The 14,529-nt window shown below is 42.1% G+C and overlaps 1 protein-coding gene across 1 annotated transcript in view; it reads left to right on the top strand.

The window, feature by feature from the left end:
- The window catches only part of LOC138294156 (transforming growth factor beta receptor type 3-like), an 89,089-nt gene that overhangs the window by 44,708 nt on the left and 29,852 nt on the right, over window positions 1–14,529 (top strand). The window contains exons 3-6 of the mRNA XM_069233342.1: window positions 3,360–3,601; window positions 4,376–4,537; window positions 6,068–6,160; window positions 9,121–9,297. Coding sequence (XP_069089443.1) covers window positions 3,360–3,601; window positions 4,376–4,537; window positions 6,068–6,160; window positions 9,121–9,297 — 674 coding nt within the window. The remainder of the gene's footprint in view (window positions 1–3,359; window positions 3,602–4,375; window positions 4,538–6,067; window positions 6,161–9,120; window positions 9,298–14,529) is intronic.

The raw sequence follows: 14,529 nt of genomic DNA on the forward strand, positions 1-14,529 counted from the left end.
TGCATCATCCAATTAAGGAATGATGGATATCTTTGGCATTCTCCCCATTTGGAGGATTTTCCTACCCCTCGTCAAAGAGGATTTACCTCAGCTGACACCAGTGCCATTAAGTGTTACGGTTCTGATATCAGTGATTCTTCTTTTGACTCCAATGTGTGTTTCTGAAGCTCTCTGCGAATCAAGTACTGTAAACACTGTGGGAATGAAGCTGAAACCTGCACCATTAGCATAATTGCTAGTGTCATTTGGCTCCTCACACACTATTCAGATTTTGCAGTCTGTGAAGCAAAAAATGGAAACCCACTTACGGTAGGCGTTTTTTTAAAATCTCCAATTTTTCTAGGAACGAGTGTAACTGGAGAAGATACATGATCTATTTGGTTAAGTTTTAGATGCTTTCTAATTCCTGAACATGGTGGAAAAGGATATTGACAATGACACTGATGAAGGTTATTTCTTGCTTGCCTCTAGGTTCTAACACGGACCTGCATGTGAACCTTAAGAATGAAAGTTCTTGATACTTTACTAGAAAAACGAATTTTCTGCCACCAAATGCCCTTCTTTGGAAGAATAAGCTTATTATGTTGCTGTGGTTAAGAAAGCAGCAGAAGCCATTAATATTGCTCAATCTTCAGAACACCGAAAAATCTGTGGATGAGATTCTCCCCTTTAACACGGCCTTATTGTCACAAGTTAAGTTAGCTAGGGCCAAATCATTGACTGCTCCACCCAAGTATCGTGGTCAAACTCACAAAAATATCAAGCAACTTCATTGAGCCCTCTTTTTTTTTCTTTCTTTTTTTTTTTACACAGTCATCCTTTGCTGTAGAGTTTGAGAGTTGATGATTCTCCCACTAAACTAAAGTAGAATAAAATCCTTCCAAAATCTCTGAATAGGAAATACATGAAGCTAGATGCCCTTAGTAAAAAGTGGTTTGCATCAGAGATTTTGGTCTATAGATATTCCAATTATACATTTTTACTTACCAAATACTCTAGCACTCCCCTTCACCACGGCCGGACTGGGGAACCAAAAGCAACCCGACAAAGATGCTCTAACCACCCTTTGTCCCTTCATCTCCTCGCACAATCTTGCTCTTTCCATCCATTCATTCTCTCTCTCTTCCTCTCTCTCTTCTCCCTCTCTATTCACTTCCTCTCCATCTTTCACCTACTTCCATCTCTTTCACTCACTCTTGAAGCTTCCCCATGCCTGATGAATGTAACCTTTTGGCGCTCAGGAAAGTGAAAGATGCACCAGCAGTGGCCCTTGGCTTTCAAAACCAGCCTCCAAGGGCTTCATTGACTGGGAAAATGCCCAGTAGAATGAAAGATCTGTTTAGCCATGCCCTCCACTACTATAAGGTAGCACCTCAGGTGAAGTAATCTTTTCTACAAAAGGTGGTAGAAGATACTTCTCCAGTTTCCCAATCTATTATGCTACTAGCTTTCTTCCCTTCTCACCCATCAAAGGTAGAGGTGAGGCGTCACAAACTTCACTTTGATTTACTCCATCCATACACCCAAGGAACTCAGAAATTATGACAACCTTTTTGTGTCCTTTGAAAAACCTGGAATTGGCATTTCTAGTAGAAAACACAATGTTCCACTGGATCTCACTTACAATTATATATTGTTTCCGAATGTTGGGCTCTTCTTTTATAGGCTGACTGACCCCAATTAGTAGAGGTGGGTTAGTTTCAAGAGCGTATGGGATATCATATGTATTTGTCAGGAAATCTGTGATATGTATTCTATAAACTTAGGCCCATATTTATACTTTTTTAGCATCTCATTTGCATAATTTTTTGACACAAAAGCGACACAAACTTACAAAATACAATTATATTTTGTACGCTTGCGCCGCTTTTGCATCAAAAAATGACGCAAATGCGGCGCTAAGAAAGTATAAATATGAGCCTTAATTCATGCTGACATGCCACTGTGGGATAATCCTGCACTCCCTCAAAATATTTCACAACCCATTATGCAGGGCTTGGCAAGGCTTAGGTATCGAAACGGTTGGGCAACTCTACGATTTGAATGGATTTCAATCATTTATGGGTATTCAAGTTGCCTAATAGCAGACCTACAGTATGCATTATAAATATCGACAGCTAAGAGATTACCTCTTATCTGGAGTCAAAATCCATGCAATCCTGGAAAATGTTGATATTATGATGAGCATGCACAGGGCTGGCGGGAACTCCTTGATCAGCGTGATGTATCGTGGGATCTGTGAGCAACGGGCATATGATAGCTTGCTCTTGGTGGTTAAGTGGAGTAAGCACCTTGCATGTGAGGTCTTGCCATTTAAAATTCATAGTGCTCTGGAGACAGTGAAGGGTTCTGTACATTCCTTAAACCTCAAACTACAGCAGTTTAAGACATTTGTATGTTATATAACAGAAAGGATAACAAAATGGAGGGGAACGCTGGTACTGACAAAACTAGCTGCCCTAAATGTGGCTTTTTTGCAGTCAGCATTCTCCAAATGTTTGCCACCTGCCCTGCTCTTTTGGCATTCTGGGATGGGGTATCTCGGGTTACAGCAGCATGCCTTGAGTTGCCTACACGTTTTACCCCTAAAGAGATGATGATGGGATACCGTATGGAATACGACCTTAGGTTAAGGAAACAGCTATCATTATTGTCTATGCCAGGCTCTGCATAGCTAGATCTTGGGTCTCTTCGGCTCTGCGCAGGTTGTTGAATGGTGGGCGATCATTAGACAGCTAGATGAGTCTGAGCTGACCCTGGCTGGAGACAGGAGTAGCTGCTCACTCAAAAAAATTGATAGGATGGGGGGGGGGGGCTTTAACTGGGAGCCAAGGTTCAACACTATTGCATAAAAGGTGAAATGTCTTTGCAGCTTCTAACCCCTCGGGTTTCGGCTCTGTGTCTTAGCATGTAACTGCTAGGCTCCACGCCCTCCCTTCCATTCCTCTTTCTATTTCTTCTTTTTTCATATTTATTGTATTCCGATATATGTTTTTTTCCTTTGCTTTGTTAATTATTTGCATGTTAATCCATTTGTGTTTCATAGGTTTTCTCCTATTTATGATTTATTTGATTTTATAACAATAGTGCATATTATGATGTTTTCTGACTCAACTATAAAAATAATAATAAAAACAGTTTCTATATTGTTATGAGTTGGTTGGGAAACTTCCTCCTGAAAGTTGTAGGGCTCATTCCAGCAGAGGCGGCTCTTTTGATTGGCGAACCTCCACAGTCTAATGCGAGATAGGTGGACCCAAACTGCCTACATTTTCTAATATGACAACCTAACGAGGATTGCCCTCTCTAACTGCAAAGCAGATATATGTCTTTTGAGTCTTTCTTCATTCTCTTTGTAGAGAAGCCGCTGCTGCAAAACCTAGCCCCACAATTCTGGCAAAGACTCTCAACCTCATTCGCCAGGTCTGGAAGTCAGGAGAACACTGAGAAGTTGATGGGTGACTGGAGCAAGTCAAACCGCTTCATGGCAGGCATGAAGAGCTGGGGGATGAAAGCAGCGAGTGGCGGGATTGAGGCCGCACTCACGGTCACCTGTCGCAGGAAGAAGATGGTGGCCCAAGTGAGAAAGGACATCCTAGTGGTCAGTGCTGCTTCCCTCTGCATAAATTGGTTAATTTATTACAATCACATCAGAAGGGAATTTTTGTGGTAATTCACACGTGGATTTAGCTGCTCCATATGCCACTAAACAAAAGGGCAGGAATATTACATAGTTCTCATGGAAACCTTCACCTTTCATCGCACAGAGGTACTCTTACAAAGAGAACAAGTACATCAACGACAGCCATAGTGCATGCCTCATGTACTTCCACATACAAAAGGCGATGCGCTTCCAACAGCAGTGCAAGGTTATTTTACCTACAGAACAAGTACAGGATATCAATGCAGAAAGGGCATTTGCAGCGCAGGCAGCAGTACTGCACACTTCACGAGCTAACAGGACAGGTGTAATCCAGGCATGTACAACGCATGCCTCTATCACATGCAGCTCAGACAGCTGCAATGCAAGCTTCCCTCACATGCAGAACAAGTGCAGCTCCAATAGGCAACTTCATGTGGCCAGCAACAGTGCAAGCTTTACTTATCAGAGCATGCACGACCCAGGCATTAGAAGTGCAAGCTTCACTCAAAGACTTAACGTGTACAGCAATAAGCAGCGCAGGGTTCGTTCCCACCCAGAAAAGGCACTTTTGGGATAGCATTAGCATGTGTTCTTTCTCACCCAGATGATGTTTTTCAAATTAACTTTCCAATAGCTTCAAAGTCCCCCAAACCTGTTCCTTCTAATTTCGTAACTGTGTGATTGTTCTGTCTGTTTTCTCTCCTCCTGTAAACTTTCCTACTTTTGTTTTAGGCCTTTGGCTATTCAAGAGCCAGACTCTCTCTTCAGGACCCACAGTGCACAGCGGAGTCCAATTACAGCCACTTCCTGTTGAGTTCCCCTCTTACTTCCTGTGGAACCTTGAGGCTCAGGGACCAGGACTCTGCCCCCAGCATTGTCTTGTATCAGAATGCAGTAAGTGTAAGGCACTCACTTGTACTGTACGAGGAGTGTGTTGGAACATTAACTGCGTTAACTACAGCATGTTAAAATGGGCTTTGGGGATTTGGTCTATGGACTCTAAACGCTTTGAAAACATCACTGTGTTTGGCTACTTGGCAGATCTGAGATGTTGCAAAAGAGTTCTTGGAGGCTTGAAAGCAGTTATACGTGCACACCCATGCCGTCCAAGCAGTAACATGCATTATGTAAATACTCTGTTCAAAACTAGGATTGATAGCTCCAGTATCTGAGTTAATGAGCTCTAGTGCTGGAATAAACCCTAGTATTGGAATTAACTGTAGTACTGGAATGGTACACTTGCCTTCTACTTGGCTTTGACAGTAGAGCTGAACAACTGCTGAGTTGGACAGTGCACACTTACATTCGATTATTGAGACCTACGATATAGGATTTGAGCACAGCGCGGTTCTGCTTTTTGGCTAGGTTTGTGCTAAACAAATACCACATACATATATTTAAATCATTGCAACTGAAATCCACTGTCTAAAAGCCTAGCTCACGCATCAGACCTTAAATATCAGCCCTCAAATTCATTTGGAGGCAAGACAGTCCAACTACAAGAGTTTGTTGTATGCGACTTACATTTCTATGTAGATATGGTTCAACTTTGAAATGATTCTGTTTCCTTTGAAATTGCATAAAAGGAACTGGTTCGTGCCAAGAATAAGCTGACCAGTTGGGTCTAATTACAGAAACAATTTGGCTAACTCATTGATCTTTTGTGATCTAATTGCAATGCAAGTTTGCCTAGCCCCTTTGCTCCTTTCAGTTCTAATTGCAATACAAGGTTGGCTAGCTCTATCCTACCCCTGTAGAACTTTTGCAATCTAATTACAGTATGATGTTGGCTAGCTCCGTGGATCATTTGTGATCTAATTACAATACTACATTGGCTAGTCCTATAGATCCTTTGCAGCCTAATTGTATTCCTGGCTTGACTTACTGCCTATATAATTACAATGCCAAATTGCTAGATCTGTTGATGCCATCATATCTATTTACTATTAAAGGCTGTTTATCTTAATTGGACATTTATGTTCGAATTACAATACCACAATGGCTGGCCCCATTAATCCTTTGCCAACAAAATACAATGCTGTGGTGGCAAGCTCTTTTTTCTCTTTTCAGATTTGACTATGGTGAAAATGTTTGCGAGCTCTTTACATCCTTTGCAACCTAACAATATCAGAGTAGCTAGCACTGTTTGTCCACTGTTTGTCCAATGTGACTTAATTTTAATGTCTGGTTGGTTAGCTCTGGTGTCTGTGTTAACCCACTGGAGGTAGACTACGCCAGAAAGGATAATATTTGCACTGGTTCCATTCTACCACACTTCTGAGAGGTTTTTTGAAGTCAGCAGGTTCAGGAACCAGAAAGGTGCTCCCTTTCTAACCTTTAAAACAAAAACAAAAAAAGTCAGCCCATGTGACTGCAAAGAATGTAAGGTAAAAATGAAGAACGTACAATTCTTTTTTTTGTTAGATTTTACTTTGGAGGCTTCCTGGAGGGTCCCATCGTAGTAACGGATCGGAGGTAACTCAGCGCCCTATGGAGGAGGATCCTAAAGTTATCAATGTAAGTGCAGTTCTGTCCTTGATGTGATTCTTTGAAGCTTGTTAGTGGTGAAGTGACATAACTGTGATCTAAAACCTCATTTCATAGTTGTAAGCACTTTATGTTGTAAACAAAGTTGTCTGGGTTTTAGGGCTTTGAGGAGCCGCAGAACGGGCCAGCAATTTCCACCGCTGATCTAGAGGTAAAATCTAACGCTGGCTTTATTTATTGTATTTGTTTATTGTCAACGGGCCGAACCGTATCACTGTGCTAAAAGATAAAATTACTGAAGTCGTAGAAGTAGTTGGCTAGTACTAAATCCACTTATTAACTGCTTTATGAAATGATAACAGGGGGTATTCCACAGCAGTGATGAGGGCTTTCTTCTTCAGTGGTGTATCAGCCATGAGGAGATGACAGTTCATTCCAGGGCTTAGCCTACCAGCCGGAAAAAGAGCACAAGAGCTTACGATATGCAGCGGAGGGTGGGCTAAATCTGCCCCAGCGTGAGCTGACCTCCAAAACTATTGCAAAATATTTCCAGAATGAAGAAAGAGCAGAGCACCAAGTCTTCATTTAACATATCTCAGTGTTTCCAAAACTGTGGGTTGGGTGTCGATTTTGGGGGGCCAGGAAGCTCAAAATAAATATACCTTTAAATTCTGTATTAATCTTGTCATAGTTGCTGCACTTTAAAAACAGAGGTCAGATGTCCGGCTATGTCTTCTGACAAATTGCTGCATATTTTTTTAACATGGGGATAGGTGTTTACAAACTCCTTTCACGGTACAGTCAGAGAAAGAAAAGTAAAGTGAATTATGTGACAATCTTGCTGAGTTACAGGGACTGTGAACGGAAAGGCTGTAGGATGTCTTTTTTGTAACACAAAACAAAAAGTACATACCTGTAAATTAATTGTACAGATTCAGTAGTTAGTAAAGTGAAAAAAAGTGAAAATGAAGCTATTTTTTTGTAATTGTTAAGTGTGATGGAAACAAAGATTTTAATGGGATCAAAACAAATTGACATTTTTCCTGGTGGTGTATAAATGATTAATATTCACTTAAACCCGATTTCTATACTTAATCATTTGTGAGCAATATTGTTTTATCAATAAGACTACGTCTGTGCAAAGTTGGTGATCATTTCAATGGAAAATGCGCTGTCTGTAGACGACAGGCGCCCACATGCAATGTTTTAGTTACATTAAAGCTAGGTGAGTTGCAAATGTTTGTTGTTCTAAAAATTGGGTCATGATTCTAAAAGGTTTGGGAAGCACTGCTCCAGCTAGAGATGCAGAATACAATCTGGGAAGTTGAACCTCTGATAGGGGTTGGAGCTCTCTGTCTCTTCAGCTCATTGGCCAGAGTCAGGGTCACCGAATGAGGTGGATTGACTGCATGCAGTTTGTCTGCTTCACTGTTAGTTGAGTGCACATGTACTGCTATCTGAACATTAGTTACAGAGTATTTCCAGTCCATCAGTAGGAAATAATTCAAGCATGTCAACCTATGAACGCAACACTGGTACATTGTAGTTACAGTAGTTATCTTGCTCCTAAAGCCCTGAACAACCTGCACATCAGAGCCTCCTTCTCAGTTCTTGAATTCTGCAAGAATCTGAAGACCTAGCTCTTCTCCTAGCCCCGACCCTGGCTTAACCCATACTGCTCTTGCTTCTGGTCAAGGATACCCTTCTGGGTGAGTTGTGCCTTATACAATTACACATAACATAACAGGAAAATCACTTTTTCTTCCTTCCAGAGGTGAAGTGATAGATGATACCAGGGCTTGTGCACCAAGGCTGTGAACCTCAAGCCTCCATGTGACTGCAACTAGTTTGGGGGACCACTGCAAGCACAAAATCATCTGAATAGAGATGCTTGTTTTGCCAATGTCATAAAATATTCTTGGCTACCTAGCATGGTGCCAGCTGACTGAGGCCTTTATATACAAGAGGAGGAATTTTAAAATGCACTCTGGCCTTTCCTGGTATCTTGTACCTGCTTTTTTCCCACATGAAAAACTGACACTGTCAGCACACACACAAAAATTAACTGTATCGCTGCAGACATCTTGTAGAGCATTCCTGTAATCTACCTTGGAATTGGCCATGGAAAATACTCCTAATCCCCCAAATAGAGGAAGCAAAGTATTATGCACAGTTGATATAGGTTGAACCAGCTATGCACAGACACAAAGTTTACCACTCAGTCGTTTCTCCCTGGAAGTGGTGACATGCCCAATGGATCCTCTGAATGTAGACACTGCCGAATGTGCCTCTCTATTTACTGCACTCCCTTCATTTCTGTTTACATTTTCTGTTGTGTTAAAAAAAAAAAAACGATGTCTTTGTCTTTTTATTAGCTTCTCCTTATTCCCCATTCATTCTGCACTCTCTATCATAGTTGACCATGTGCATCTCTGTTATACTGAAATTCTGTTGTGAATATTATGCCTCTCTTCCGGGAATCTGAAGCATGGTGGAGTTTCAACGGAGATGATCTTCTTTCTCTTTGAATGCGATAAGGCAACCCTCAAGATTGTCTTTTCATGTTGGAGATTTGTCGGGTAGTCATGCACTTAAAGCCTATCTTACCATCCTCTCCCTGTTGAATATTTTCTCATGATGCATAATTACATAGTCTGTTTCCTGGCAACACCAATCTGTTTTAGGAATGAATCATTTGTCTGTATATGCATCCTGTGATTGCAGTCATGCTACTTTGTTAATGCTGGCTGGTCAGCTGACCATGTCTAAATATTTTTTAAGTCTGGACAAATCTAACGAATAGGTTTATATTGAAATCCTCTTCATTCGATAACATGTAGGAGAAGCCTTTGATTGTTTGAAATTTGACAGACTTCCCTCTGTATTAGGAATATATTTTGTGACGTCTGGAGTCTCCCTTGATCATGGGCTGAAGAGTTTATTAATACTTTCCTCAAAGTAATGATTGGACATTTGTTTTTATCTTTTAGTTCACCTGTGTTTATCCGGTGCACGCCTTGCCTCATCTCAATGACCAAGATGGTGCCCCGTACCTGCCACCTCGATCAAGCCGTTCTCTTTTCAGATTTGATGTCTGCAGCTCACGCATTTCTTCCCGGCATCCTGGACCCTGTATGATGGCATCCAACAGCCGTGTGTTCGTGGAGGTAGGCAGGGGGGCATAAAGAAGAAGGCAACTAATGCTTTGTTGCTACCCAAGCCAAAAACTCCACCTTTTTCATGAGGACCGACAGCAATGTTGTCCATTACTTCCTAATCCTTCGGTATGTCTTTCCCAACCACCTCCTTGGGGGACTAGGTAGCTCCAGGGAAGGATTAAGAATGAGGGTATGTACATGTATATTGTATTTATATAGTGCAAACCTAGCAAAAAAGCAGCAAAGTGCTGTGCGTGGGCAAAGACAAACCAACAAGTAATAGAAGAGGAAGCTGGTTTTTGGACAGTTAAAGCATTGTGATGTAGTGTTTTTAAATAGGTTAGTCTTCAACTCTTTCTAAATTTGAGCAACATTGGTCATTGCTGATGGATACAAGGATTTTATTCCAGATCCTGGGTACATAAATGGAAAAGGCCTGCTGTCTTGTTTTTTTTCTTTCTTTTTTACACTTCTTAGTTTGCAGTCTGATGGTCTCCAGGCAATGCCAAGAACCACCAGTGACTGTGAGCTTGTATGAAAGTTAAGGAGGGGTGCTGGTCGTTTTGGCTTTGTAAATGATGCAGCTGGTTTTGAAGTTGCTATGGGGCAGCAAAGGGAGTCAACGGAGTTCTATCATAGGATGGGGATGATGTGATAATATTTCACTTTGTATGAGATTTGCTGTGGCTTATAGGATGTGACCGTGCAGAATGTGTGAGGCCATCAAGTAGGGCATTATCACCATCCAGATGAGAGGGTATGAGAGCAGTTCAGACATGGCTTTCTGGAAGAAACATTTTAACTGTTGTTAGAAGACAGAGCAGGTACCAAGCCATTTTGGTAATGTGTTCTTTATAGGTGACGTTGGTGAGCACGAGGAATCCAAGCGACTTAGCGTTCCGTGAAAGTTGGTATTTGAAGTCGTCTAGGTCCGTATCTTGTTTGTTCTTCTTGGAAAATAACAGGAATTCTGAGGGTTGGAGCAAGCTTCAGGCAGGTGCTGGACATCCAGGCCTGTATGATGTGCAAGCAGTGTTTGAGGCATTGGATGTCTGAAGCAGAGGAGAGTTTCAAATAGAGTTGTGTATCACCAGCACATTGGTGAATCTTGATGCTGTTATCTGTGAGCAGAGCGCCAAGCAGCTCCATGAAAAGGTTGAGGATGACAGGAGACAGCATGGAACTGTGGAAGACTTCACAGCTGGTGCAAATCTTTTGTGACCTGGGGTTGTTCATGTGAACAAACTGGTATTTGTTGGAAAGGTAGGGGGAGAATTAGTAAAGGACATTGCTGGTGAATCCCATTCAAGATGCCATGGTGCGTTTCAGAGTGAGATGTTCAGCGGTGTTGAAGGTAGCTGAGAGGTCCAGCAATCTCAGGAGGAAGGGGTCATCGTTTGTGCTGAAGAGGGCATTGTCTACAATGAGTGACGTAGCAGTGTTCCTGCTGCAGCATGATCTCAATCCAGATTGGTAGTTATGCCAGAGATGGTTGGCAGTGATGTGATGTTGGAGATGAACAGAGACTGCTTTTTCAGTGATTTTGCTGATGGATAGTAGATGAGTGATTGGCCCGTAGTTGGCAAGGTCATCAAGGTCTAGTGTAGGTTTCTTTAGAAGTGGGAGGATCTGGCCTGTATTTAGAACTTCTGAGAAGATGCATTGAGTGGGGGAGGCATTGACAATGACATTTAGAACTAAGAGAGCATCCCCAGAGAGCGCTTTGCTGAAGGGAAATGGTAAGAAATCTTCATAAGTAGCTTTGAAGGAGGTGAGTCTAACACCAAGATCTGAGAGCGAGAGGGCTTTGAAGGCTGGCCATTGTGGAACTCTACAGGTAGGGGTGCGTGTAAGTGATGAAGCAGGGTTGGTGTCACTGATCTGCTGCCAGACCTTCTGTGTTTTTTCATTGAAGAACTAGTTGATGGCATTATACTTTTCTGTGGAGTGAGGAATAGGTGGGTCTGACAGGGGGGTTGATGTAGTGTTTCATTATCTTGAACAATGTTCTACTTCTGTTGGTGCTTCACTGATGGTCTTTGGTGTAGTACTTTGCTTTGGCTGATGTGATGAGGTGTCCGCATGTTGTACGGAGGGACTTCAGTATCAGGAGGTTGTTGAGAGTTCTGTTTTCCTTCCATTTTCTTTCCTGTCTGCGAATGTATTGTTTATTGTGTGCAGGTTCCTTACAGTACCAAGATTTTCAAGGCTTTGGGTTGCACTTGTCCGCTCTGATTGGGGCATGGATGTTCCCATAGCTTTCCAAAAAGATGTTGAAGTTGTTTATAAGAGTGTTGCCATCGGACATGGAGTTGGTAGGGTGTGAGATTAGTTTAATCATTGGAGTGTCTAAGGAGAAGTCATTGAAGTGTCTGAAGATAGTCACTTCTCTTTTTAGGAGTCAACCTTTGTGTGTTTGGTAGAGTGCTGGGAGGGAGATAGGAATGACAAATTTGCCCGCCCTGTGCAAGGGTATGGATGGCTTGAATTGGATCACTGGTGATGATGAGAAGAAAATGAGAGCTATTTACAAGGTTAATTTAGTGTTGTGAATAAATTATACTTGGTAATTATTATTACAATTTTCAGTGATTTTCGTACTTTCAGCTATTCACAAAATTCGAGTCTGCAGTTACTCAAAAGTGTAGACTTGCCTGTCTTCACTCTTTGAAAAAGGGTGTGGAGCCAATTTGGGAGTGTACATTACTACTTCCAAAGGAAACAGTTGTAAGTCCAGCACCACACATGGTCAACCACGGATACTGCAACACCCTCCCATAGAAAATAATGGAGGTAGGGATTTAAATAGAACTCCATAGGGAATAATGCTGAATCAAATGAAATTATTCAAAATACGAAATAATATAAATACATTTAATTTAATGTTTAAAAAATATCTAAAAATGATATTTATTATATAATTCTAAAATTAATGTGAGAAATTGGGTTGTTGGTGGACTGGGGTGTGAACCCTGGTCAAACAACAGCCATAATCCCTTGCAGGGTGAATCACAAAAAGTCACAAAATTAACCTGCGCTCAACCCTGGGTAGCTCGGCGCACAAGCAGTCATGCATAATTTAAAGGTAATGTGTAAAGTATTTATGCATATGTGAAAACAGAACACAAGAAAAATCCCAAACCAATTTAGAAATATAGAGTACATTTTAATAAATTATTTGACACCAAAAGAGCAAAAATCAAATCAGTACAACCAGACTCATGAATTTTTAAAGTTTAAGGTTCAAAATAGCACCTAAAAGATAAAAGCACCAACTGCAGACATCTGGTCATGTTGAAAATTAAAGCAGACTGCGGCTAGTGCAGTTCGGATACAAGGAGTGGATTGGGCCTGGCCATCACTTACTTTCGGACTTAGAAAAACTTCGAGAGAAAAATGTCTGAGAAGGTAGATGTTCAGCAGGGCAAGGCTGCAGGAGTGTCCGAGAAGGGAACGTCAGCGTGGATGGCCGTGGAGCAAAGTCACAGTGAATATTTTTACCTTCACCTTATGCCTTGAAATGGAAGTAAAAAATATCCAGCAGGATGATGCAGATGGCTGTAGCGAAGACAGTTCCACAAGGTCTGATACCCCTTTGGCAAAGGACCTCCGAAACAGATTTGGAGCTGTTGAAAAGAACATAGTGGGAGAAGCTGCAAAGTCAATCCAACTGGCGATGGGAGAACAGGTTGGTCCCACTCTCCTTGTTCTCAGAGCACTTTATAGCCAAATTTTGTATATGTCCTTATTTCTGGAAAATGGTCATCTGTACACCTTTAGCACCACAGTCAAGTTTCCAGTAGTAGATGTAGACCTCCTGGGGCTTTGGGACTCACTCAGGCTGGGGCAAGGTGTGGGTTCAAGGTGGTGGGAGCCTGTTATGTCTCTGTGGCGCTGAACAGGAGTACAGCAAACTGGCCCTTTGAGTCACTTCTGGTGGACTCAGCTGGATGTCTAGTTTCCAGAAATGTCTGGGTTTAGAATGTTTCCCTCTATGGCCACCGAGCCCAGGACCAAAAACACAGGTGCCTTACAAAACCAGTTTGTTTTGTGATATATAATTTTGTTGTCTCCACAATGCGATTTGGGCGGTGGAATTTGGGGCTGAACTAAATTGGGGAGCTCCCAAGAGATCACTCTCTCTCTGAGCTTGCTGCCGCATTCACCTGTTCTCTGGGTTGGGCTAACTCACTATTGTCCCGTTGCACAGACTGTGTCTGCAAAGGGACACCTGGACTGTCCTCATCGCCGCCCTCATAATTACTGGAAGAGGAGTTATTGAATAGGACTCCTCCGACTAAAAAATCACTCCCAGAGTCTGCGCCATTGTCTATCCCTCAGATGCTGTCTCAGTATCTGCTGTCTCAGTTTCTGATCCTATGTCAGAGCTGTCCTCTATAACCCGAGTGAGGACGTGAGCAGCAGTCATCCACCGAGATGCCATCTCTGCTACTGGTTAAACTGTTGTTCTAAAAGACTAACCTATGTAGACAGTCACAAAATTGCTGGTGTGTGTGTGTGTGTGTGTGGTACGTGCAACAGTAGAGGTCACCTTACCTGCGCTTCTTCCCTCAGTCAGCATGTTCTTTCAAGACACTCAAAAAACACCTTGTCACATACCAATCGTCACAGTCTTTAGCACCTCTAGCGAACAGTCCAACAATCATTATTGGTGCTCCCACTCCCATGTCTTCCTCCTCAGAATCCCTCACTACCACCCAGCAAAAGTGCCCTTCATCACCCCATAGCCGCACCCCGCACATACATTTCATTTGTATTATAGCACAGGTAATGGCTGACTTTACTAACGTACTCAGCTGTTTACATAAAATACAGATTTGCTCTTTGCAGTAGGCATATAAATCTTCTGCGCTTCTTTATGGCACCAAAACTGCCACTAGACAAAAGTCTGATCCTTTTGTAGCAGAAACATAATCACAAGACTTACTTGACTTTTTTATTGCTGCCTGAAAGCTACAGTTGTAACGCGTCAGTTGAAGCATGTGCATTGCTGTGAAGATGCAAGCTGCAACTGCAAGACAACTGGTGGCAGATCACTGATTTTCCTGGGGGCCGATTGCAGCCCCCAGGGAAACCACAAATGCATTGACGAAAGTGATCCATATATATATATATTTATATATACTTTTTTAGTAGTTGTATGGTTTCCTTGGGGGCCAAACATTATTGCCCCACAGGGGGTCACCCTGCCCACAGGAGACCCCCTGTCAATTTCTGTTT

Source organism: Pleurodeles waltl, chromosome 4_2 (assembly GCF_031143425.1).
Source record: "Pleurodeles waltl isolate 20211129_DDA chromosome 4_2, aPleWal1.hap1.20221129, whole genome shotgun sequence".
Classification (NCBI taxonomy): domain Eukaryota; kingdom Metazoa; phylum Chordata; class Amphibia; order Caudata; family Salamandridae; genus Pleurodeles; species Pleurodeles waltl.